This window comes from Neodiprion virginianus, chromosome 6 (assembly GCF_021901495.1).
Source record: "Neodiprion virginianus isolate iyNeoVirg1 chromosome 6, iyNeoVirg1.1, whole genome shotgun sequence".
Taxonomy (NCBI): Eukaryota; Metazoa; Arthropoda; class Insecta; order Hymenoptera; family Diprionidae; genus Neodiprion; species Neodiprion virginianus.
In genome coordinates this window covers 915,910-938,850 of record NC_060882.1, presented here as the reverse complement: position 1 = coordinate 938,850, position 22,941 = coordinate 915,910, and the positions used below count along the sequence as shown (strand labels likewise).

At 43.0% G+C, this 22,941-nt stretch overlaps 1 protein-coding gene across 10 annotated transcripts in view; it reads right to left on the bottom strand.

Moving 5' to 3' along the window:
* LOC124308195 (potassium voltage-gated channel subfamily KQT member 1) overlaps positions 1–22,941 on the bottom strand; it is a 101,590-nt gene that overhangs the window by 43,138 nt on the left and 35,511 nt on the right. For 7 of the 10 annotated variants that reach the window (XM_046770661.1, XM_046770664.1, XM_046770663.1 and 4 more), the window contains exons 1-2: positions 6,618–7,528; positions 1,773–2,331 (exon numbers count right to left, since the gene is read on the bottom strand). The exons of the other annotated variants lie outside the window; for them this stretch is intronic. In XM_046770661.1, coding sequence (XP_046626617.1) covers positions 1,773–2,331; positions 6,618–6,993 — 935 coding nt within the window. In that variant the 5' untranslated portion in view covers positions 6,994–7,528. Of the gene's footprint in view, positions 1–1,772; positions 2,332–6,617; positions 7,529–22,941 lie in introns of those variants that run through there. 10 annotated transcript variants of the gene reach the window in all.

Here is a 22,941-nt window from a genome sequence, read left to right as displayed (position 1 = left end):
TATATTCATCCCTCGCATATTTCAAACTCGGTTATCTTCGCTTGACCACAACGCGATAGCTTATGTAGGCCAAACAAACAGCAGAACAAGGCGTAAGGGTGGCTTGATATAATAACGTTTAGCCTTCGTACGTCGAGTCGTCGGTGAAAATTATTATCATCTATGGGATTCGACGCAGCCATTTCCCTCTCGTATCGTCACAATTATTCTTTGGATACCCACACGCACGTTATTTCTTTCTACTTTTCCGAGAGAATTTTCCTCGTATCTTCCGACATGATTCACGCAGTCCGTAAAGGGATAATTGTTCGGAATTTTTACACCTCGACTCCCTAAAAGCTTTTCAGCGTATAATAAAAACGAGAGACGTTTCATTAAAATCACGAAATGACAATTTATATTCAAGCATGAATCGTCCCCGGCAAGATTATTCGCGGAATCACATCTCTCGCGATAATCTGAAAGTCAAATAATGCGCGAGGACCCTCTTAATTTCCGTATCTGCAGGGCTCAAGTTCGTTTCTCGCGTCGAAAGTACACACGGATATTTATACCGAAATCCGTCGGACAGCCCGACCTGATTTGCACGGTTCTTTGCGCGAGTAGGAAAAGGTGTATTTATAGATATGCACAGTTACAGTGTGGATCTATATTTTGGCGCCACGGAGTCGAAAACCAAGAGTCCGCTAACGAGCACAGTTTTCTCATACGGTAGCTAGATTCGTCGGGTTTATTCGGGGAAAGCGACATGCGGGCGTGACATCGATATCGAGTCACCGGAATTACCTCGGCAAGTGTGGCGAAGAAGGAAAAGGCTCGTAGCTTCTGTCGCTCGATCGGATTTTCGAGAACAATTATCGCGAGGGGAGGGAGGAGGGCTGAAAGGATTTCATTTCGGGAAGATCCTGCAAATTTTCGACACTGAAAGCTTCAAGCTCCGTGCTTTTAGCCGCGACGTGTCAGTTGACTCTCGTCTCGCCAAATTACGTCGTTTTCGCGACATTATAATTGATCTCAATTCTTACTACAGTCGTTGAGTAGGAAATAAACGCACGCACTATTACCGCAAGTCTTTCGGGAATTCAAAAATTATACATTCTTCAATTTTCCTCGTTTCATTAGATAATTGGATACCCGTGAGAGAATGTACACCTTACTACTTCTTGCCTGAAATTATAAGTACCTCTTTCGATTGAACCAATTATCGTATTATTATTGCTACGGTAGACGATATTGCGAGGTCAACAAATTGGAATAATTTTCAAAACGAGCAGCCAATTATTCGTCACTTTCCTTACTCACCTAATTTATCGAAGTTGTTTATATATGTTGGGAAAACAATAAACTCGACGACCTCGCTTCTTTGAATTTGTATTGTGTGTAATAAATAAATTCCGTCTTTACTTTCTACTCATTACTCCTAAGAACCATATCGAGCGAATTTTGTTTTCGGGCAATCAGAGATGTGACATACCGTCATTATAAAATCACGGTATAGTCGCAATATCGTTTCTGAGGTGGTTACCGAAAAAATCGACGAAACAGACTTTCAAGAACGAATTACTAAGCGGTTTGTAGAAACGATGAGAAATTTTCATTCCACTAAGACCGTCCTGTTTTCCAGACAGTCTTCCAAACACGTATCTCATGAAAATGCATGAAACGAGGTATAATCCCCCCCCCCTCAAAAAAAAAAAAAAAATAAAATAAAATAAAAAAACAACGACACGGCGAAGATGCGAGAAGGAAAGGCGATTCGATCGAATACTCACACTGTGAAGTGGTAGACAAAACAAATCCATCCGCCCGGATGTTCGAGGAAGACGTACAACCGTTCCTGAAAAGTTTTCCCCTTCTTGTGATGAAACACGTACTTGGCCTTGAAGGCCTGATCAATGGGAAGATATATGGGGTAGTAGGGGTCGGGGACGCCCCTCTGATCGGTGCCGGGCTCCTCGCCGACTCCGTCGTCGACGGTGTCGTCGATCATGTCGTCGGCGAGTTTCTTCCTCCTGTGTTTCCGCTTCATCGGAGTCGGCACCCTCTTGTGGTGAGCCTCGCCGAATCGGGGGCTGCGGAACCTCCGCAGGAAGGTGAAGCGCCTCGACGTCTCCTCCTCGCCGCCTCCGTTGTCCGTGTCCTCCGTCTCGCTGCCCGGCGTCTTAAGGGCGACGTCTTCCGTTTCACCGCCGGCGACGAGCTCGTCTTCGCTACCCTGGAGGGCCGCGTAAGCCGCGGCAGCGCTGTACCTCTTTTCCGTCAACCTCGAGGACTGTTGCTGCTGCTGGCGGTCCTTACTTCGGGGAAGATTTTCGCTGGCGAATCCGTGACCTAGGAATTCCCGGGTCAGTTCAAGGGGGTCGTATTCCAACCCACTTTGGGCAGGGAAATTAACTTTGGGGACGGTTTTCATCGATATTGTCGGTTTTCTGAGCTTGGGATTCGTTTCGCAGATGCAACGCGATCGTTCGTTCGATGCGAGAAATATTTTAAAAGCCTTGTATACTCCTCGATTTTCCAACTATTTAAGTAGATTCGAAACGCAGCCCACCGTGGTCCAGTTTTATTAAACAGTCAATTTTCTAAAACTCGTCACACTGTTCAGGGTTCGAAGCTTGGATCCTAGCAGCTCTCCGTCGTCTATGACCGTAATCTTCTAACGGTGTATGGAACATGACTGCTACAACCGGTAATCACATTTCGAACACTACAAAAGAGATTTTGATATTGTCGCGAAGTTGAAGTAAGTCACGGAACTTCGGGAAGAAATTCATTATTTTCCAATTTCAGAAACATTTTCAAGAATTTGGCTTTTCGAATATATGAGCATATGTTTGGTTCGGTATGGTGTACCAAATTCTAATGGTGCGTCGTAACGTTTTTTTTTTCTACGTTCCTTTTTTTGGTTTTTTTTTACTCAACAGCCACCGTTACGTCAACGTTCGTAACTTTAACCGCGTGTAATTTCAGGCGAGGAACCCTGTAAACTTTTGCGAATATCAGCTGCAACGTACGTACATCACCGCGTGTGAAACTTTGGGATTGCGATTAGAAGCGTGCAGAGTATAACGGAGAGTTGAACGTATCAAGTTTCTCCGCGCAGCGTCGCTTGTCTCGAAGCGATTTTCCACCCCTGTAATCACTGTCAGTGCACAGCTGACGACCCAGGAGGGCGAGTGAAACCAATTCCCGATCCAACGCTTGTTCGCAGTGCGTCTGTACAGTTTTCGAAACTATATTCCTTCGACAACTTGTCGGCAAGTAATGATCGCTTAGGCACAGTGACACAGGGTTCGACTCTTCGCTCCTTTTATCGATTCATTCGAGCGTAACGACTGAGTAAAGACTGGTATAGAAGTTTGTTTTGTCTGTATGTTGATTCGCTGGTGTCTCGTATTAAACCAAGACCGTTGGTAGTCTGGAATTCCAGAAATTAAGCTGACGCATCGCCAAGTTTCGCGAAAATTTACCTCAGCGACGATTCTGGTCTAACCTACTTTCTTTCTTTCTTTATTTTTTTGTTTTTTTGTCCCACTTCTTCTTTGCTTATCATTTCTACCGAGTACCTCCGAACCGTTCCTTTCTTTCAAGACACAAGTTTTTCTCGTTTATTCTCTGCTAGCAAAAATTGAGTTTGAAGTAAACGAGCGTTTTTTGACACAAGCGCGATTCCATCGAAGAAGAATGAGCGCAGTGAGGCAAGTTTTGGCGAGGATTTCGAGGTCGGCATCGTAATTGTTTCGTGATTGACGTTTCGGATGTTCGAAGGGATTCCCTTTCCTCGGGAAATTACCCGTGCGAGTGGAAATTTTTCGGACAGCAAGGCACGCGGCTGGTCCGCGATCCCAATAACGTTGCGAAGACGATACTGGACGGAAAATCGCTGTCTGTCCGCGGAAATTGATTGTATTCCTAGGTTGGGCCGTTCCGTTAATTCCTCCTCCGCAATCAGTGACACGCCGCTTCGCGAACGTTATTCCGACGCCTCTGTGCAAGCTCGTAATTCATTCCCCGGGGAGAGGGAGAAACAAAAAGCACCGCACGATACACTCGCCGACTGATTATTTCGCGATGAAATTAACACGCGGTTAAAACAAGCCAACGCCTCGAGTATTGGTCGAAACCGCGGCCAGCCATAAATTATGCAAATCTACCGCGTGTAAATATTCGAGTTCACCGCTGCCTCGACGAATCGTTTCTAAATTTTGCGCTCCTCCCGTTTTTGACCCTCGCTAAAATCGCTTGCATATTTTATCGCGTTACCACGGACGAGGTCGGAGACAGTCGAACGCTGTCGGATGTGTCGCGAGCTGATGGAATGTCACTCGGCAAGTTCCTGATTCGCGGTCCGATTACCTGAGACAGAAATTCCGGTCTTGGTATCACCGCGTCACAATTCGGACGTTCGAAAGTCTCGACGTTTCCAAAGTTGCAAGTTGTCCCAGCTCCGATATCGGTGCAGAGATTGGGTTGAACTTACTCGACGCGGTAATAATTTTACGGATTTTCTGCTCAGATCGTAACGCGACTTGAACAGATTCTCTTGAACAACGAGAAGCAGAAAAAAAAAAAAAAAAAAATTTTGAAGCAAGTTAACAAGTTAAAAGAGACAGAACGCGAATCGAGTACTTTCAGGTCAGTTATTCCAAAACCAGATTACACTTCAAACGATGTCAAACACTTTTCTTCCATTCAATCGTCGCGAATCAGCCTCAACGAGAATGTTGGTATAAAAAAAAAAAAAGAAAAAGAACTCTGTGCGCGAATTTTTACAACGTTGGATACGGAAAATGTATCGGTAGGTGTACTCTTGTACCCACATGATGTGCCAATCGCAAATTCGTGACGACGTTAAATACGAAACAGCTTGGTATACAAGGCAGGTACTCGACTTCTTTTTCGATCATAATAAAACGGGTTTATTCCCTCGTCAATGAATTTATAAGGGAGGGAGCGTGCACGTTTATTTCACCTTTCGCGCTAATATCGGGGGAAAGAGAGAGAGAGAGAAAAGTAAAAAAAAAGGAAAAAGAAAAACGAACCATCCGGCAGAAATTTCGATTCTGATAAATGATCTAGTGAATCGGTAACGACCGAACTCGCGGTTCTCCGATTATCTGCCAAAATTCTATTTATAGAACCCGGGTCTGAAATAATTCAAGCCATTTTCTCTACCACTCTCTACCTTCGTCAGAAATTGTTTAACATCGGAAATGGATACCCATCGCTTCCCCCGTCTTCATCAACCGAGACCCGGAATCGAAGAACTCGCGATACCCGAATCACGATCCGAAAACTTGCCAATTACCCCGCGTCAATTAACTTCTCCGCTATGATGTTTCAATTCTCCTTTATCTACTCGGCAGGACTTACTCTCGTTTTTATTATTGTACAAAACTGATGAAAGCGAGCGAGACGATATCGTAAAAGAAAATTGAACTCTGAGGCAAACGACAAGTTTACGCGAACTAAATTTTCTACCTCGGTATTTACGCGGATTGGGGTCGATATGAAGAGCTCTAAATACCTCGTTCAGGGTAAAAATATGAGACGCGGTGAGCTGCGGTTAACACGGGAGAAGCGACGCAAAGTGTACGTAGCTTTAGAACGTTTGAAACTTTTTTTCAATTTACTTGAAAAGCTTTTTAGACGAGGCGCGGTCTCAAATCTGGGGCAATCTTTCCTTGCTCTCGCTCTCCCCCCCCCCCCCCCCCCCTTTCTTACTCTCTGTACGCTATGTGTACCTAGGTTGCGTCCTCGCGGCTTTTCTTTCTTCATAATCGTTACTCGTCGTCAGTTTATCCCGACTACGCGATACGAAGCGAAGAGCCTCGGACGTACGGCTAACTTTTGCAATTTCCCACCGCTTTAAATTCCGAGTTTTCCCCCGAAAACGCGTTCCTCGGTACATCGTAGTTTTTTTCTTCGCTAATAACGATTTTTAGTCCTCTTTTGCTTTTTTATTTCGCATGAACTCGCATGAGCTGGTAACAGGCTTCGCGAACAATGCCGTTGCATCTGCGCGTATAACGTAATCCGTGATACCGTGCACAAGATTGCACTTTGAAAGGGAATATTTTCAAAAGACTGGAACGCCTCGAATGGATTGATTCCATTCGAACATTCATTCGCAAGCTCTTTATTCAAGTATAATATATTCCAGGCTCTGGTTGAGTATTGTTATCGAATCAACCAGTCGATTTAGCAAGAGGAACATCATTCAATTTTCGCTAATGTTTCGTCCACTAAAACGGAATCGATGGTCTTTGAAAAACAATTTTGCAAACAGAAGGAAATCAGCAGATGCTGGTAATAGAAAACCACTGATTTAATTTTAAATCCGTATCATCTAAAAACCAAGCATCGAATTGATTCTCGAGAAACAATTTTCCGCGTTCGCTTTGCATCCACGCTGAATATACTCGAAAAATTTATCATCGAACGTGATTATTAGAATATATCCCTCCGAGAATAACACCAGTTGTCAAAAAACGTTCCCTCTCACCAAGTTGGGGTTAAAAATCGTATCCTCGAATCGCAAGCTCGTATTCAAGGTTCTCGACAGACGGACCCGAGCCGATTTCCCCGACCGCACAGACCATCCTCAAAATTTGTACCTGCCGTCGCGCATTTTTTATAATTCTCCTGAGCCGCCTGGCAATTGGCGTGATGATATTGACCGGAGGATTGCTGCTGGTGTTGTTGCAGTTGCGGATGAAATCCAAGGTGGGGTGAATTTTGTTGCAGCTGTCGGTGCTGCTGTTCCTGATGCTGTTGCTGGTTGATCGGGGCCTTCGTAACGCTAAGGACGAGGTCCTCGCGTGATGGAACGATCCTGGTGAGCTGCCTGCTCTGCCGGAACAGGGTTTCCTGTTCGCCGCGGTTCATTTTGAGGCGGGTCGACGCTCTTTCAAGGATAAAGGTGCCTTGCCGGGAGTAGTCGGCTGGTCCAGGTCGACCGGGGCCGCTGCCTAAGAGGACGGCGTGCAGCATCCCGAAGCCGGGAGGTCGGCATCCGGAGGGCCGATGAACCGCGATGGTACCGAAGAGCGACGAACCATGGCAACCGCGAGTGGCTGGGGAAGCACCGCCGATCTCTCGCCGCGTTGCGTTCTTCCAAATTTACAACGAAGCTGGGCAAGGGAACCGGGAATCGGGAACCGAACGAGCAGGTACGAAAGAAAGGCGACCCTCGACAGCCGCGATGGCCTTTCGCCCCGCCTCACCTGAGGACCTTCTTGAACAGGTCGACGCTACCCAACCTTTTGCGGGCGAAGCGGAATCCCGCGTTTCGCATTATCAACGTCAAACAACCACCGATCCGTGACCGAATTTTTCCGGGCACGCCACCGTCGTACGTAATTTTCCTCAAGGTCATCTATGCGGTTGCTTTTCCGAAACCCCAATCCTCCCTCCTCGTAATTACAATATCTGTTGAAACTCGAATTATTGCCTACAGCTTCTGGGCGAATGTATAATATAACGATTATTATTATTATTCTTGTTGTTATTGTTGTTGGTATTATTATTACTATTATTATTATTATTGTTATTATTATTATACAATTACGGCTTTAATAATTTAATAGACATGCACTAAATTCATCCATTTGTTTCACCGCAACGATTCACTCTTACGTTTAGTCTCACATTTACGACTTTTTTGTTATCTTCTTTCTTCCCCCCTTTGCACTTGAATGATTGCTTGTGTTGATTATAAATTATTGCTTAGCGTTGAATTTTCACGTTTATTATATACGTGTAATCACAGAACGGTTGCATATCGGTGCCGGTTTCTCGATCATTCTCGATCGTCCGGCGTAACGATCGACGCCGATAAAGTTATCAAAAAATACGAAAAAAAAAAAAGTGTGAGAATCAAAACAGACCAGAAAAAAATAAATAAAAAATAAACGCGAGTAAATCCGGGCCTCAACGACTCCGTTTCCAGGATTTTTTCGAGGTCGTTACTCGGCACCCGTCGACTCTAATCGCGACCCATGCATCAGCGCGGTCCGACGATGAGCGCCGTTTGACCTTTCGCATGTTTCGATCCCGCCTCCCGCCTCCCCCCCCCCCCGCCCCCCCTGCCCCCGCGCGCTTTGGATAATTCGGGGTGAAAAAAGCGCGACCCTTTGACGTTCGGTCACTCGATTCACCCTGAGCTTCTCGCGCTCTCTTCCCTTCTGATCTCGAACTCGAAATGGGCGAAAAAGAGCCAAAACTACGGAGCACGCGGAGCGAAAAAAGCGCTCTCGACGGATCGCGCGTCGCGAGGAGGGTGAGGATCAGCTTGCGAATCCGGCTCCAACATCTCCAAGAATTTTGACAATCATAAGAAAACTTTGACCATTGGGAGGTTTGAAATGAAAAAAGTTGGCGACTCGGCTCGACGCGGCGCGTTGATGTTACCGGGGCTGCGGCCCGCAACCAACTGTGGCTTTGCACCCCTCGCTAGTTCGAGCTTTCGCCGCGTTTCACTCCGGGGATGATCTGGCGCCACTGCCACCCCCGAATTTCCCTCCTGTCCTTCCCCACGTTCAGCTGCGTCTAAGAAACCCGAAATTCCCGCGGTAAGGTCCTGGAATTTCGTTCCATGCTTTTTACGTTTTCAGGTATTCGAGAGACGCGATATTTTGTTCGTGTATAAGAATGATGAAAATGACGATAATAACATGTTTGGACGTGCCGTGGATATTTCTATCTATCAAGTTTCCGACATTGTTTCTCTCTCTTTCTCTCTCTTCAATCGTTATTTCACTTTCGTCCTCACCGAGATCGATCTCTGTTTATTTGATCAGATTAAATCTTACCTCGTTTCTGTTCACTTCCTTTTTTCACGTATTATTTGCCTCTCACGATACATCGCTACTTTTCTCTGTCGCATCTGTTTGTTCAACATCGCCACGAAGAATAAATTATACATGTATCTATCTCTGGTTCATACGAGCTAAAAATTCCACCGATTGGATTTCCTTTTCTTTCCTTTCAGTTACCGCGAAATCTACTAATTTTGAATCGAAGTCATAGAATACAGAGGTAACATCAACGTTACGCAAGATGGAGAAACAAATGGACGATAAAAATGCAAAAACAGCGGCTGTCTGCGGCGAGGAAAGAGACGCGCGGAGAATTCGGATCACGAATATCTTTAACAGGGGTTCGGGAGAATTAAATGGGGGTTTGAACGGGTTACCGTTGAAAGATATGCAATCGGCTCCCTAGCCGTGTATAACTTATCCATCTTAATGCGCCGCCTCGTGATTATGTAGACCGGTTCTAAGCTCGCCGTCTGGGCGGGGGGGAAGTATATCTGTATATATATATACACACACATATACATACATATACATATGCGTTAGAACATGGGTATAGGAAGGGTTGCGGACGGGATAGGTCTGTGTGGCTGCCTTGTACGGATGTTAGATTGCGGCCCAGATTCCGTGTTAACGAGTAGTTATACTCGCCTCGACGATTGCGGGGTAGAAAATCTCGGGGAAAAACGTGTTATAGCCATCAAATGTCTCCGTCGTAACCGAATTTACAACGCGACTATTTATTACGTTAACCTACGACACATATCACACAGATTTATCACTATTTCCGGGAAAGCCCCGCTGAGGATGCTAAAATATCTGGAGATTGGAAGAAATACCATCAAAACTCGGAGGGTCTGGAATATCAAGTTTCGGATATCGTCCAACATCCGTTGACAGGGGTTTTTCTTTTTACCCTTGACTTTGATTAAACTTTTACACTCTTTGACTCGAGTACTTCTTTCTCCCCAGTAATTATCTCCAGAGTCCTGTAGACTTCATTGAACACACCGAAGGTCAGACGTTAAAACCCTGTCAAATCAACACCTTGACTAATTTTCTTAGAGCCTCAAATTTTTTTACTTTTCTTCGTGATCGTTTGAAAATTTACTTCGCGATTTCTTTTCCGTTCAGGAAGGAATTTAAATTCACGTTCTTTTTTGTTTCACAATTTTCGAAATCCTTTTTTTTTAAACGCTCCATCGCACCGTTTCGCAACTTTCCCATACCTCTATCCGTATGTGCGTATGTATGTATATATATATACCATTTTGTTTGCGAAATGGTGCGGAAGAACGGCCCCACTGCCATCCCAGGAAGGCCAATATTCCAGGTTTTCATCTCTCCAAGACCGAAATGAATTTTCTTCCCTTCCGCGGCGATCGAAGGTGGAAGATTTCTTTTCACGTTTCAAGAATTCAGGAAGAAATTAATGAAAAATCCGCTCGCGGTTCAAGCGCCGAATAGCATTATACGGTTTGCCAACAAGTAAAACAAGAAGCTGAACAATAACTGGCAACTTTGTTTTTACAACGAAACAAGCTTTCGAGTTCATCTCTCGCCTGGCTATAAAAAATACTTCGAAAACCGGCAAATTTCCATCGAAACCTTTTTAAAGAGTGTTGTATATACATTCAGCGATACAGAAACAATGCGGAAAACTTACTTATATTATACAATCTGCGTCTGATTGACACTCAGAGCGAGTACGGGCGAAGTAAAAAGAAAAAAACGTAACACGGGCTGTCATTCGAGGACAGGGATGAAAATATCGAGCTTACGAAAGCTTCTTTCCTCGGGAATTCCATTAGCGAACAATTATTGTAACCCGCTTACATGCCGGTAAGGCTGTCCGCAGACCGTCCGTCCGTCCGTTTTCCAGCCAGGCGTAACATGCAAAACATGAAAAGCTTCGCGTACAACAAAATCTGATCGACGCACACGAGCATCCGCTGTACGGAAGCTCTGCAACGTGAGGTGAAAAAAAGGTGTTACGAAAGAGAGGAAGATAGAAAAAGACGCGGACGCGGCCAATTCTCGCAGCTTCGCCATTTTCTTCCTGGGGTAAATCGCGATACAGCGGAAGACAGGCTGCTGCAGGCTGCGGGAAACTAAACGAAACTGGCAGGCATGAGTTATCGCTCACACTTATGTGTACATACTTAATACACTTAGGCTGAAAGGCAGACGTTTTTAGGTGGGTACATATGATGCGGTAAAACAGTTCGGGGCGGCCGGCGATAAAAATAATAAAGGCCGTTGAATTTATCGCTCTACCCGCGGAAAAACTTTCCCTCATACGTGCTCTGCCTACACGTTGATGCGACATTGTGTATCAGGTATATACATTTATACGTGTGCGGTAATAATTTCATACAGACGTCGATTTTGCGATAAAAATTCCATCGGTAAAATAAATTCTATAACGAGGATCGGGGAGCAGCAGTTATCGAGTCGTGTGTACTGTGTTGTATTATCATACGTTAAAGAAATATGTGTATTGGCGTGTATGCGTATGGGGAATTCCACGCGAATCCAACAAACGTGCAAGTCTGATCCTCCCTATTTGCGATTTTGATCCAAACTTTTTCTGCAATTGTCTGAAACTCTGAAACAGTACCCTGAATTTTTTTTCAATTTTTCATTGGACTGGTTAATTATTTGAAAATAATGAGAGTGGCGATTCCTTTTCGAATTTTTTTTTTGTTTTTTTTTTTAGCGCTTCGAAGTTTTCCGATCAACGAAAACCTTGTTTAAACGGTTTGGATATCCCCGAATACTTCAACAAACTTGTTTCATTGCGAAGTTGATAAAAAAAACTTGAATGTGCCAAAAATTTTAAAAAAGCTTCTTTTCAAAATCGCTCCTAATATTTACAAATAATTATCGAGCTGGTTAGAAAATTAGTAAAATATCAGGGTACCGTTTCAGTGTTTGGGCAATTTCGGAAAATTTTTCAAGTAAAATCAAAAATGGTGAGAGTCCATCGTTTTTTGGGTTCGCATGGAATCCCCCATATGCATGTACGTACGTATTAAAAGTATAAACGATACGTGCGGTACTTTGTTGCTGATACTTGAGGGAGAGCTTTTTCAAATATTGCGCAGCGAGTTTTCTTTTTTTTATTCTTCATTGTAAGCTGAATCGTTGAATACGCGTGTATTTGTGGTAATGTGGCGCATAAGCTTGTGCGTGTGTACCACTTTAATTCTTCAGCGATGTTATACTGCAGCTCCATCTGCTGCTGCCGCTGTTACGTTTGTCAAAGTGAAACGAAAGGGTTTGAAAGCTCACTCTCCGGGAATAAAGCATTCGCTCTACTCCCAGCACCAAACTGTAACTCACTGTACAGTACGGTAGGCGCCCACTTTCCCTGCACAAAAAATATGCTGCACTGCACAAATACCGTGTCAAATATTTTACATATTGCAAAAAATATCACGTACGTGTAACCAAAGATTCAAGTTGTCAAATTGCATAAATCCGGAATTTCAAAATTTTCAAAACCGTATCTCGCGACCTAAGCATGCATAAATATTTCAACAAAAACAAGAAAATAAAACAACACGAACCGTTCAACTCGTCTTGTCAGGGAAATTCTTCGAGAAAATAAAAACTATTTACGACACCCGTCAGGAAGGTGATTCTCATCTAAGGTGAAAAAATTATGTCGAGATATGTAACAAGAGTTAACGAAGAAAAAGAATAAAGAATTCTTTAGCGCCGATTGTGTTCATAAATAGGGCGAAAAATAAGACATGAATAAAAAACGATACTGCATGTACTTACATGGTATGTATACGTAGATGTACACGTATAGTACATACGGACGTAATTTTACCGCATTTCTTGACCCGTTAAAAAGATAATCTCACGTTCTAGTTAATATCGAGTCGCACAACCCTGCAGTTCCTACATTATTATATCGTCATTATTGTGGTTATTATTATTATTATACGAGTTTGTTGTGCACAAGGTGCGGCATTCGAAGAAACAAAGAAAGAGAGAGAGAGAGAGAGGTTGAGGGGAAAAAGAATACAAATAAAAATCTTGATATCATCAAGAAGTTAAAACTTATTTTATTAATCAAACGCAGTGAGACGTAAAAAAAGAATATTAGAGAAAGGAAACACGTCGTTCAAATTGTTACACAAAGATTCTAATTATATTTCTTTGAATTCGTTGCGTGAATTTCTTTCCCTCGTCTGTCTGGTTTTTGAAAGGAATAAAAATCCCTCCTCGCAAAACTCTGCAGGCTGAAACCGAACGACCGAAATGAATCGTTTCCAGATTATACGTGACGCAAGCTTTCCGCGTGCATCGCAAGTGCGCTACGTTCCTGCAAAAATATCTGCATGGAAAAGTTTGCGAGTGAGCGAAGAGAGAGGTTTCCGGTTTCGACCGGAAGTCGGCGGGCAGCCGACAGCCGTGCCTTGTTCTCGACGCGTCAGCCGGTATCGCGAGTACGTATTTACGCCCGTATTCACGTCTCGATTTATCCACGCTGTAACGAAGCTGAGTCGAAGCTGCACCGCGTGGCAGGATTGTTTCGAATTTGAACTCGGCAGCGTTTCGCCCTCGTCCTCCCTCCCAATTTCTGCATCGCGCTCTGCGGCGAGGCTTGAAGAGAAGTTTGTCACGAGACGCTAAATACTTGGGACTTCGCCGCGAAACTCTATTTATAGACGAGTCTCGCTCGATACTGCATGCCGCGAGGGGTGTGCGAACCTCGCTTCTTCACCCCCTTCGGCAACCCCCCAAAAACCATGCGGCGAGTCGCGACGCCATAAACGCCTTAAGACGTACGGTTCAAAATTTCTTTGTGAGACTTCCTTCGCAGTATTGGAAGTTTGATTCGGATAAAGCGAACCCGTTGGTTGAAATTGCGAAATTTCAGCTTTTGCGCCAAGTTTTCCTGCTCTTTTTTTTCATGCATGAAACAGAGTTAATATTGCACGTATTCGTTTGGAAAGAATCGAGGGTGAATGTTTTTTTTTCTTTCTTGTTGGAGAATTTCCCATACAATTCGGTGCAAATGACCAGACTTCAATTTCGTTTCCAGAACTCGTCGAGGTCATATAATTTAGTCATGGTTCGAGTGGAGGAAAAAAGATAATACGTTGCACTTCAAGCTTGGATGAAAGTAGAAATTATTTAAATAGAAAGAGAATTGGCAGACGTGCAGCTTATTCTTCTTCTTCCTTGGATTATATATCTATAACGTTTTTTTACGTCTTACTGGTATACAGGATCCTGAGATTCAACCTTCGAGAACACAATTTTTCTACTCGCCGTTTTCGCAAGATGAGACAGTAAAATACTATTAATTGATTTATTGAAATCTTTTCCTCTGTTATCGCATATTTTTTTTTTCTCCGTCGAATCCGAAATCAATTTATCAAGCTACAACGAACGATTACGAAAATTCGCCGTCTCGAAATCCTGCTTTCCTCATCTTTCGCATCGAATGAAAAAAAAAGCAAATTGTTTGTACCTCTGAAGCTGATTGACAGTGGTTACAATAAATTTGAAAGAAGTTTGAATTTCCCACATTTCAATCTCTCCGCAGTACAAAGATTCTTGATTCACGTTCTAATTTGAAAGACGAATAAAAATCAACTCCACCGTTATCACACCAGTCCGTGATTCACGAACGTATTCGAGTTTCCGTACTTCCGCGGTAATGGAAACAGGTTTTCCGGAGTTTCCGGCCCGCCGGCGTCCGATCCGAAATAAAGAATCTTGCCCAGCGAGCAATATCTTCATGCTGTCGTAGGTCGGACTGCACACGTACGAGCATGTTGTACGGACAGGTGTAAAAGGCGAGTGCGGCTCGAAGGGCGCAGAGAGCCCATTAGGCGACTGTTTGTACACGCCAGCGGACTCGAGAACACTTTAAACTCGCTACCTTGGGCACTTCATCCCGGAAAATGGGTGGAGCTGACCTCCTCGTCCATCCAGGGAGCCGAGCAAGCCGCTCGCGATCTATTGTCTAGCTTCTCTCTAGCCCGTCTTTGACCCCAACTGCAATTTCCCACCCCTGGTCGACGATAATTAGACCCGAAAAGCATAGAAATGTCGCATGCGAGCTTAAGGAGGGGGATGAGAAAAAATCTTGACGAAAACACGACGGAAAAATTTTATGCAAAAAAAAATTATAATTCGTAACTTCGTAAGCTTCGAGTCGATTGTAACAATGCGAGTCGGCTATCGAACGGTTATTAATTATCGGTGTGTAAAATTTTTATGAATACTGAGAAAACCGAGAAAAAAAATACGAGGGAATTCTTTTGTTTCATTTACGAAAAAAAAAATTGCATATCGGCGAAAATATTTTCGCAAGCTGCAGAAGCGCGCGAATTATTGTATAACGCTTGGTAAGAGAGTGGGTTTTATCTCAGCGAGTTTTTTAGGTGATTCGACTTGCTCTGTTCAAATACTCGTGTTTGCTTGGAGGGGGTGAATTTTCTCTCAGCGTTTGTGTCGAACCAGGCTTGACCCTCTGTAATTACGATCTTCACCGTCCACAAACGGCTGCATGTGTGTATAAATTTATAGATAAAATATCAATTTTATACGCATACGTGTAATAAATGATAAATTCACGTGCGAAAAAGTGGAAATAATTAACTATATTGCTATACATAGTCGAAATGAAATTCCGTGCTCTTGCGTAAAATTATTTTACTCGTCGAACACGTGTTGGCCAAATATACATTTTTTTCCTGGCTTCGAGCGAACTAAATTAGTGTAATTAAAAGTTGGTGTAGAAAAGCAAAAATAAGAAGAGAGCAACAGTTCGGACATAATGATTTGCCTCTTTCTGCTAAACGTTATTTTTTATTCAAATCAGGTGCGGAAAAAATACTCAAGACAAACGATTCTCTCGACGAAAACTCCGCGGTATTTATATACCTAGCCGGATAATTTTTTGCTGCCGTGCAACGATTTAATATTCGAGCAAGTAATTTTGGCGAACATTTTTACGGCCATTTTTTTCCCAACTGTAAGTTACAGTTTAGTTTTCATGAATTCAATACACGCTTGTATTACTTTTTCCTTTTTCAACGACAACGACAGAAGGAAAGGCAAAACTTAGAAGAAATAAAAATCGAACTTTTATATTGCACAGCACCGAATGTTTGATATTTATTTCTTCTGTTCCCAGTTTTTAACATCGGACTATATCGATGATACAGATCGTATTACAGACTGACGTGTATACATATACATATATATATTATATGTATATATATGTGATAACGCTACTTTGTGTGTATAAACTGATTAATTAATGAAGAGGGGAGTTTAAATTTTTTTTATTCGACCACTTTTTTTTTTACTTCTGTCTTTTCTGTAGCCTCGGTACTTTTTTTTTTGTCTCACTTTAACGAAGGGCGCAGTGGTCGCTCCGCGATTTCCATGAGATACCTAATATACACGCAATCATTCGCGTTCGGTGGGTAAATTTCGATTAAAGGGAACGGTCGAAACAAAGAGGTAGGTAAATAAAGTGAAAAAATATGAAGGAAAAAAAGAAACAAAACCACCACGAAGAGGCGGACAAAAATTAGAGATCGCCACGTCGATACGGTGCTGAAAATTAACACCAGCCCCTCTTCGGCTGCACGCCACCTAGCCGGTAAACTTTTAGCGGAGTGAATTTTCCCGGAAAACATTTCGCCCCGTTTTTTGTACCGTTTTACACGGTTCACTGCACTCGTGATTCCTGCGTAAGCGTTGAATTCAGCTCATGAATTAGCTTGGCAAATACAATTACGCCTCGATAATCGTCGTTTCGTGGGTCGACGTTAACGATCGATTTTATCCCGCTACGCGGGCGATAAAGTTTTTCTGCGAGACCGTTTGACTTTCAACGAGCGTGGTCAAGATTTAACCTCAAAAGTCTGTACGAACAAATTGCAGACTCGTTTGTTCTTTTTACCACGGCGTAGGAAATTAATTCCTACTCTGCAGAGGAAATGGAAATGATTTTCCTGCAGTTTGTGTTTTTTTTTTTCAGCGACAATACGTTTCAGGATTTCGTTGCGTATTTCGAAAATTAACGACGAGTTGAAATAACGAAGTAACAAATAACGTTTCAACTTTATCATCTCGTCGATCGGGTTATTCGTACGTATTCAACGCTGCTGGGCTGACCTCACACTGAGACTTACTACTCGCCGGCTGACAGGACAGGATAAAGAGGCGCAAGTTAGTCCGCGCTAGAGATCCGAGATTATACGAAAGGGCTGATCCACGCGAAGTAACAGTTTCGATACGAAAGTGTCTTAATTTTTATTTTTTCATTTCAGGAGAACAAGAAATTATTTTTTTTTTTACGGCAACGTGATTTAATCGCGACGGAACTTGTGAAAATTCTTCAATATTTCATCGTTTGTCTTTTGCCCTCGAAGAAGATGATCAATTACAGTTACTACAAGTTACATTTTCCTGCACCGTTTTTCTTATAAGCTCGACTTACTTTTTCAGCGTAAATAATCATTAATGAATTCTAATTTGGATCCGAGTCTGAGGTGTAGTAGAGAAATAAAAATAATTAACACGTTTGAGAAAATTATAACCGTTAACCGAAAGTCATCAATTTTTCAAACGCTCGATAAGGATTTAGTTTTTTTACTTCTTTCATTTCTTTTTTTTTGCTTCTGTGACGAAGTTGATTTCGCCGTACGGCATTTCTAGTCCTAATTACCAAAAATTACTTAAATTAACCCTAAAGAATGGTCTTGGAAAGAAAAACCCGTCTTATACAAAGTCTACGTAAATCTGTCGGTTTAATCACCTGCGTGTAACTTTTTCCTCTCACAGTTGGATCGAAAAATTGATCAACTAAATTAGTATAAAAGACGTGAAAGAAGAAAAGATTCTCCGAGAAGGATTGCAAAGCAAAATCATCAAGTCACGCCTCTCGACCGTACTTATACCTGAAAGGGGTGGGGGTAAAACATTAAAATGACGGATCGGTAAAAGGACCGAACTATCGAATTCTCAAAGACGATGAAATCTAATTCGTAAAATGATCAAAAGGTGAAAAATGCAAGTGTAGAAAGTCCAAGTACCGAAAGGCAAAATATAGGAAGGTGAAAACGTTGAACGGCAATGTCTGAAATCTGTACAAGACTTCACGTTATCGCGACGACTTCTATTCTCCTCCTCCTCCATACTCGGACGTTCCCCATTTTTAAATTCAACAAATTGAGTTTTCGCTCCTCTAAAAATTCTATACCGCGACCCTTCGATTTATCAATTTCACTATACTTCGACCTCCACCCAGCTGAAAGAAGAAAGTTGGAGATATCGACAAGCGACGCGACGGTCAGCTCGAAAAGCGGCTCCCTCGACGGATGAAACATCGCCGCACATGTATCATACGTACATTGTACATACGTACCTTATACCCGCAGGCATATTATCGTACACGGAGGCCGATGTAGACCCGGAGGGTATGTACAGAGTCGAGTAACCGTGTTGGCGGGTACTAAGGGCTGATGGAAAAATGTGCGTGTGCGAGTGTGTGCGAGTGTGTGCAGAGCGGCGAAGAGACACGCGCTGGCTGACTGGCTGGGTCGTCGTCGGAAAAGCACGAGTCGATATTCCTCCGCGGATCGATGCACGAGGGACAGCAAGGCCGTACCGTGACCCACCTCTATTATTGACCCAAGTATTTATCGTGCCCGTTCTTGCCTGTGTATGCAATTTTATTCTCCTCTTTATTCTTATTGGTTTTACAAAAGCGAAACCACCTGCGAGAGATTGGATGTCGCGAAAGTGTAAAGAGATCAGAAGATTCGGGAAGGGTAAATTTTTAATAACGCGACAATACGTTTGGCAGAATTACGAAATGCGGAATGTCGATGTGTAGAAACCGATGAGGATAGACATTTGGAGAAAACCGAAAATCGAAGCCTCGCTGTAACGAACTTGGAGGAAAAAAAATCGCTTAATAATTAGATTGGAAACGTGGAAAGTCAAAACACAGAAAAGTCTGAGCGTAGAAGTTGCAAGTATTAATTAGCCAAGACCTAGAACCGCGGTTTGAATTCTAACAATAATACTTATACACTCTGACTTTTCTACATATTTCAACTCAACGAAATAAATACGATCCTTACATTTTCTAATCTTTTAACATTTTTACCCTCAGCCACGATTTTACACAATTTCTCTGGCCAGCGTTTTATCTTGAATAATTTCGTTTCGCTGAAAGTCATTTATTTATTTATTTTTGGCCAGCAACCTTTGTCGCACGTAACGATCACGTATGATTCTATTCACCGTATCCAAAGAGCCAACTTTTTTCATGCGGTCCCCTCTTTTGTTACGCTTCATTAAACGCGTCCCGCGCTATCGACGTTTCGCAATTCAATAAGTTTACGTACGAAAAGAGGGAGGCAAATTATTTGAAAATTGAAAAATGGATAAGCCTTCGCGTCTTCCCGAGTTCCATTGGGTCTCGTTCCCCCTTTTTCCATTATTTTTGCTCTTTAATTTCCTTCTCAGTTCGACGCATGTTATTCTAAAAAGAAAAAGGAAAAAAGAAAAAAATGTAATCGCGGAATGTAGAAAAATATTCTCAAATCGTTTTAACCGATCGAACTCACCGCATTCGCACGAAACGGAAGTATCGTAACACTGCCTATATAATTTACAATCTTTATGCCTTAAACCAATAACGCTTTTAACTTGAAAAACCATGTTACTGAAAGTTGCTTGAAAGATCAATTATCGCGATTTTCCCCTTAATTTTCAAGGTTTAATAACAACAGCCCCTGGAGTGGCTGCTAAAATGTCATCTGTTCGTGGCGAGATAACGCGGGGTTGAAATTTCGCGAACGAAGTTAAAGTCGGCGATACAGGGATCGCATTTTATCCGAAAGCGTTCGTAGGGCGGTTCGATAATAAGAAAGAGAGAGAGAGAGAGAGAGAGCGAGAGAGTGTGCGCGTGGGAGGGGGGAGGGGCGACATGGGACTGCAATAAGGCATAATAAAATGGAACTCGGAACACTAACAAGCGTCGTAAGGCTACGTATACGGTTTTACTCGAGGACTCGGGGTCGAACTTATAGCCCGCACCTCACGAAGACTTTTACAATCGGTACTCGGTGTTTGTACGAAACTGGCTTTTGCGTGCACGTGTGAAACGGCCTGCGGTGCACTTACGGTTAATTCTTCGTATTTCCCTCGTTATGTTTATCGAAAAGGTTTCAACGAGATTGAAAACGGTACGAGATAAAAAAAAAGGGAGAAATAAGAAAAACAACAAGAAGGCGCAATCGTCGAGCCGGTGAAAGCGTCGAAAAATAAAACGAGAGTTTCACCCTTCGGCCGTCAAAGCATGGAAACGTATGACTTCGCTAAATAAAGTTCGCCGGGCATCCGGGCCGCGTCGATACACCACAATGCAGAAAATCGAGCTAAAAATATTTACCCCCGTGTGCCGGAATAGCGGAGGGACGGAAAGTGTAAAGTACGTACATACCTGCGCCGGCAAGAAGCTGGCTTCGAAAGTAAATTGAGTAGCTATTGATTTCCATAGGCTGAAGGCCCTCTCGGCTTTGACCCGAGGAGCTGTGAGGTTCGAGGTTCGCCCTCGACGGTAAAAACCGTCTTGACGTTGACCCCTGCAGGTCCTCGAAACTCCTTCTCGTCCTTTCGAAGCGAGCGCGGTGCGGGAGAAAAAAAAAACGTCGCGTTGCTACCTCATCTAGTCCGTCAATTGTCTTCCGCAATCCGCGGGAAGGATTTACAAACATCCGTTGCCATTCGTTATACGTATTATACGCAGAATCGCAAATAGAAATGGGCTGGATTTTCAGTGCGTTCCAAAAATCGGTAGTTTCCGAGACACGGTTCTGTTTTTGTTGTTGTTGTCGTCGTCGTGATTTTTATTACTGTTATATCGTTGTCTCCGTTGTCGGAGGCTTCCCTACTCGTCCCTTACGTGTTTCCCCCCTTTTTCGCCCTTGGCTAAAAGCTCCGACACTCGACGTACCTACTCTCCGCAGCAAGCCCGCTGCAAAAGGGGCTTTGGAGATTTCGAATTCTTGCCTCGGGGCGTTCGATCCTGAGGCTATATGTTTCCTCCTTCCGAGGTGAATTGGCAAAAACTTGAGCGGAGAAATTGGACAAAAGAAAAGTGACATCACGGTGAAATTCGGTCGCAGACTGTCGAGACAAGCGACCGAATCGATTAATTATCGTAAAGAGATGTCGCGATATCTCGAAGAATTATCAAATTAGAGAAAACAAGTCGCTTTGCTACCTAAAAACTGATCGTATCACACTTCCAGCGCTCTACATTCTTCGCACGTCGCGGGTCTATCGTACAAAGTGCAGCTACCCACAAGGATTCGATTAGGCACTCGTATGTTACCACAGGCATTTAAAGAGACGGGCAAAGTGAGTTCACATATTGTGGATACAACGCGGTACGAAGTGCGGCTTGCATCGTATGCCGTTCCAACAATCCGACCGACGTTTGTAATAACTGTAACGCACATTGAGCATTACTATAGCATCGTTACGTTCGGCCGATTTCGAATTGATTAGGTAATTAACACGACGCCGACAAAGCCCGCGGCAATTCGGCCACTCCTGCGGCAACCGCCTCGAATTGCACAAAGCAATCGCGTTGCGCTTCGAATGTATAATGGATCTTTATATCTACGTACGTGCGGTTGAAACATGTGCATAGACAGGTTTATACGTCTGTAATGAAATTTCCTGATTTCAGGTACAACGACAACAGTAATAATAGCAATAATAATAACAACAATAATCAAACTCTCGGATATGTTGGATTATCCATCAACCCGTTCACATTGAAATTATATTATCGACTCGAAATGCCTTGGTTTGGGTAAAGGAACACTTTTTGGCCGAGTATTATTTAATTTTTTTTCCACGTCTTCTCATTAAATTTGCATGTGAAGCGTGCGGGTAATTTAATCCGCGCATTATAACATCGCCTCTCTACGTTAAAAAATTATTAATAAGATGATGAAAATTTCTCTTCGTTCCTCTTTTTCACCTTGTTTCGCATATTTTTCAAAGGCTCCGTTACGTAAACTAGTAATTTTGTCCAACTTCCGGACTCACGTCTGTATTGACTAACTTAAAAAACGAACAAGAACAGAAGAAGAATAAAAAGATAAACAATATCAGAGATTTTGCGTAAATAAGACAATTACCACCCTTGAATTATTTCGGAATACCGCGGAATTAAGGTTCATCGGAAAAATCCGTAACGATCAGGCAACTTAAATAAATGAAATCCAATATCATTTCAACAACAAGGATTATTCACTTCTTCACCGCTGGAAATAACGAACTGAGCAACCGTATTATCGACAGGTCAATTGTTTCTTGAGCCGATATTTTTGTTGGGTTATAAGTTTACGGGTAATTTGGCTGGCACGAATTTTAGTTACGAATATACGTAACATGCTCGTAGCGGATAGATCGTATCATGATATCTATAACGTAAGGGCGACGTAATCTGGCAACGTTTGACAGACGTCAGTCAACCGTTTGACTTTCGGAAATTCATTTCCCCATTTCTTCCGGCGCACGCGGTTAGCTGATTCGATTTTCATACACCCATTCGCCACAACGCCTCTGTACCCGTGCCTGTACGACTGCTCGTATCCTGCACACGCGACAACGCAAAGCTGTCTCGTAAAGGCAAAAGTCGACCTTTTCACACGTACGATAAATTGTAACCGCGTCCATAACGTATATACACGCTTACCCAAACTATGCACGGCGGTATTTGTTTTACGCGAAAAGGGATGGCTGCGGAAAAAAAAACCCCATGTTAAACTCAACCTTGACCCGATTCTTAACCTTGACCTTGACCTTTGATCGCTCAACGCTGTTAGAAAATCCGTCACGTGACGGGGACAAAACGGGGGGAAAAAAATAAAAAAAAACAACATCGTCAACCTTGTACGTTCCCTATCTTGTTTAAAATCGTTTTTCTTTCCTTTTTTTTTTTTAAGGAATAAAACGTCAGCGACGACGGGAACTTGCGATCGTGACAAGCGTATAATGAAAAGCTCGTCTGAAATGAATCAGCGCGAAAACGATCAATCGGATACACGCG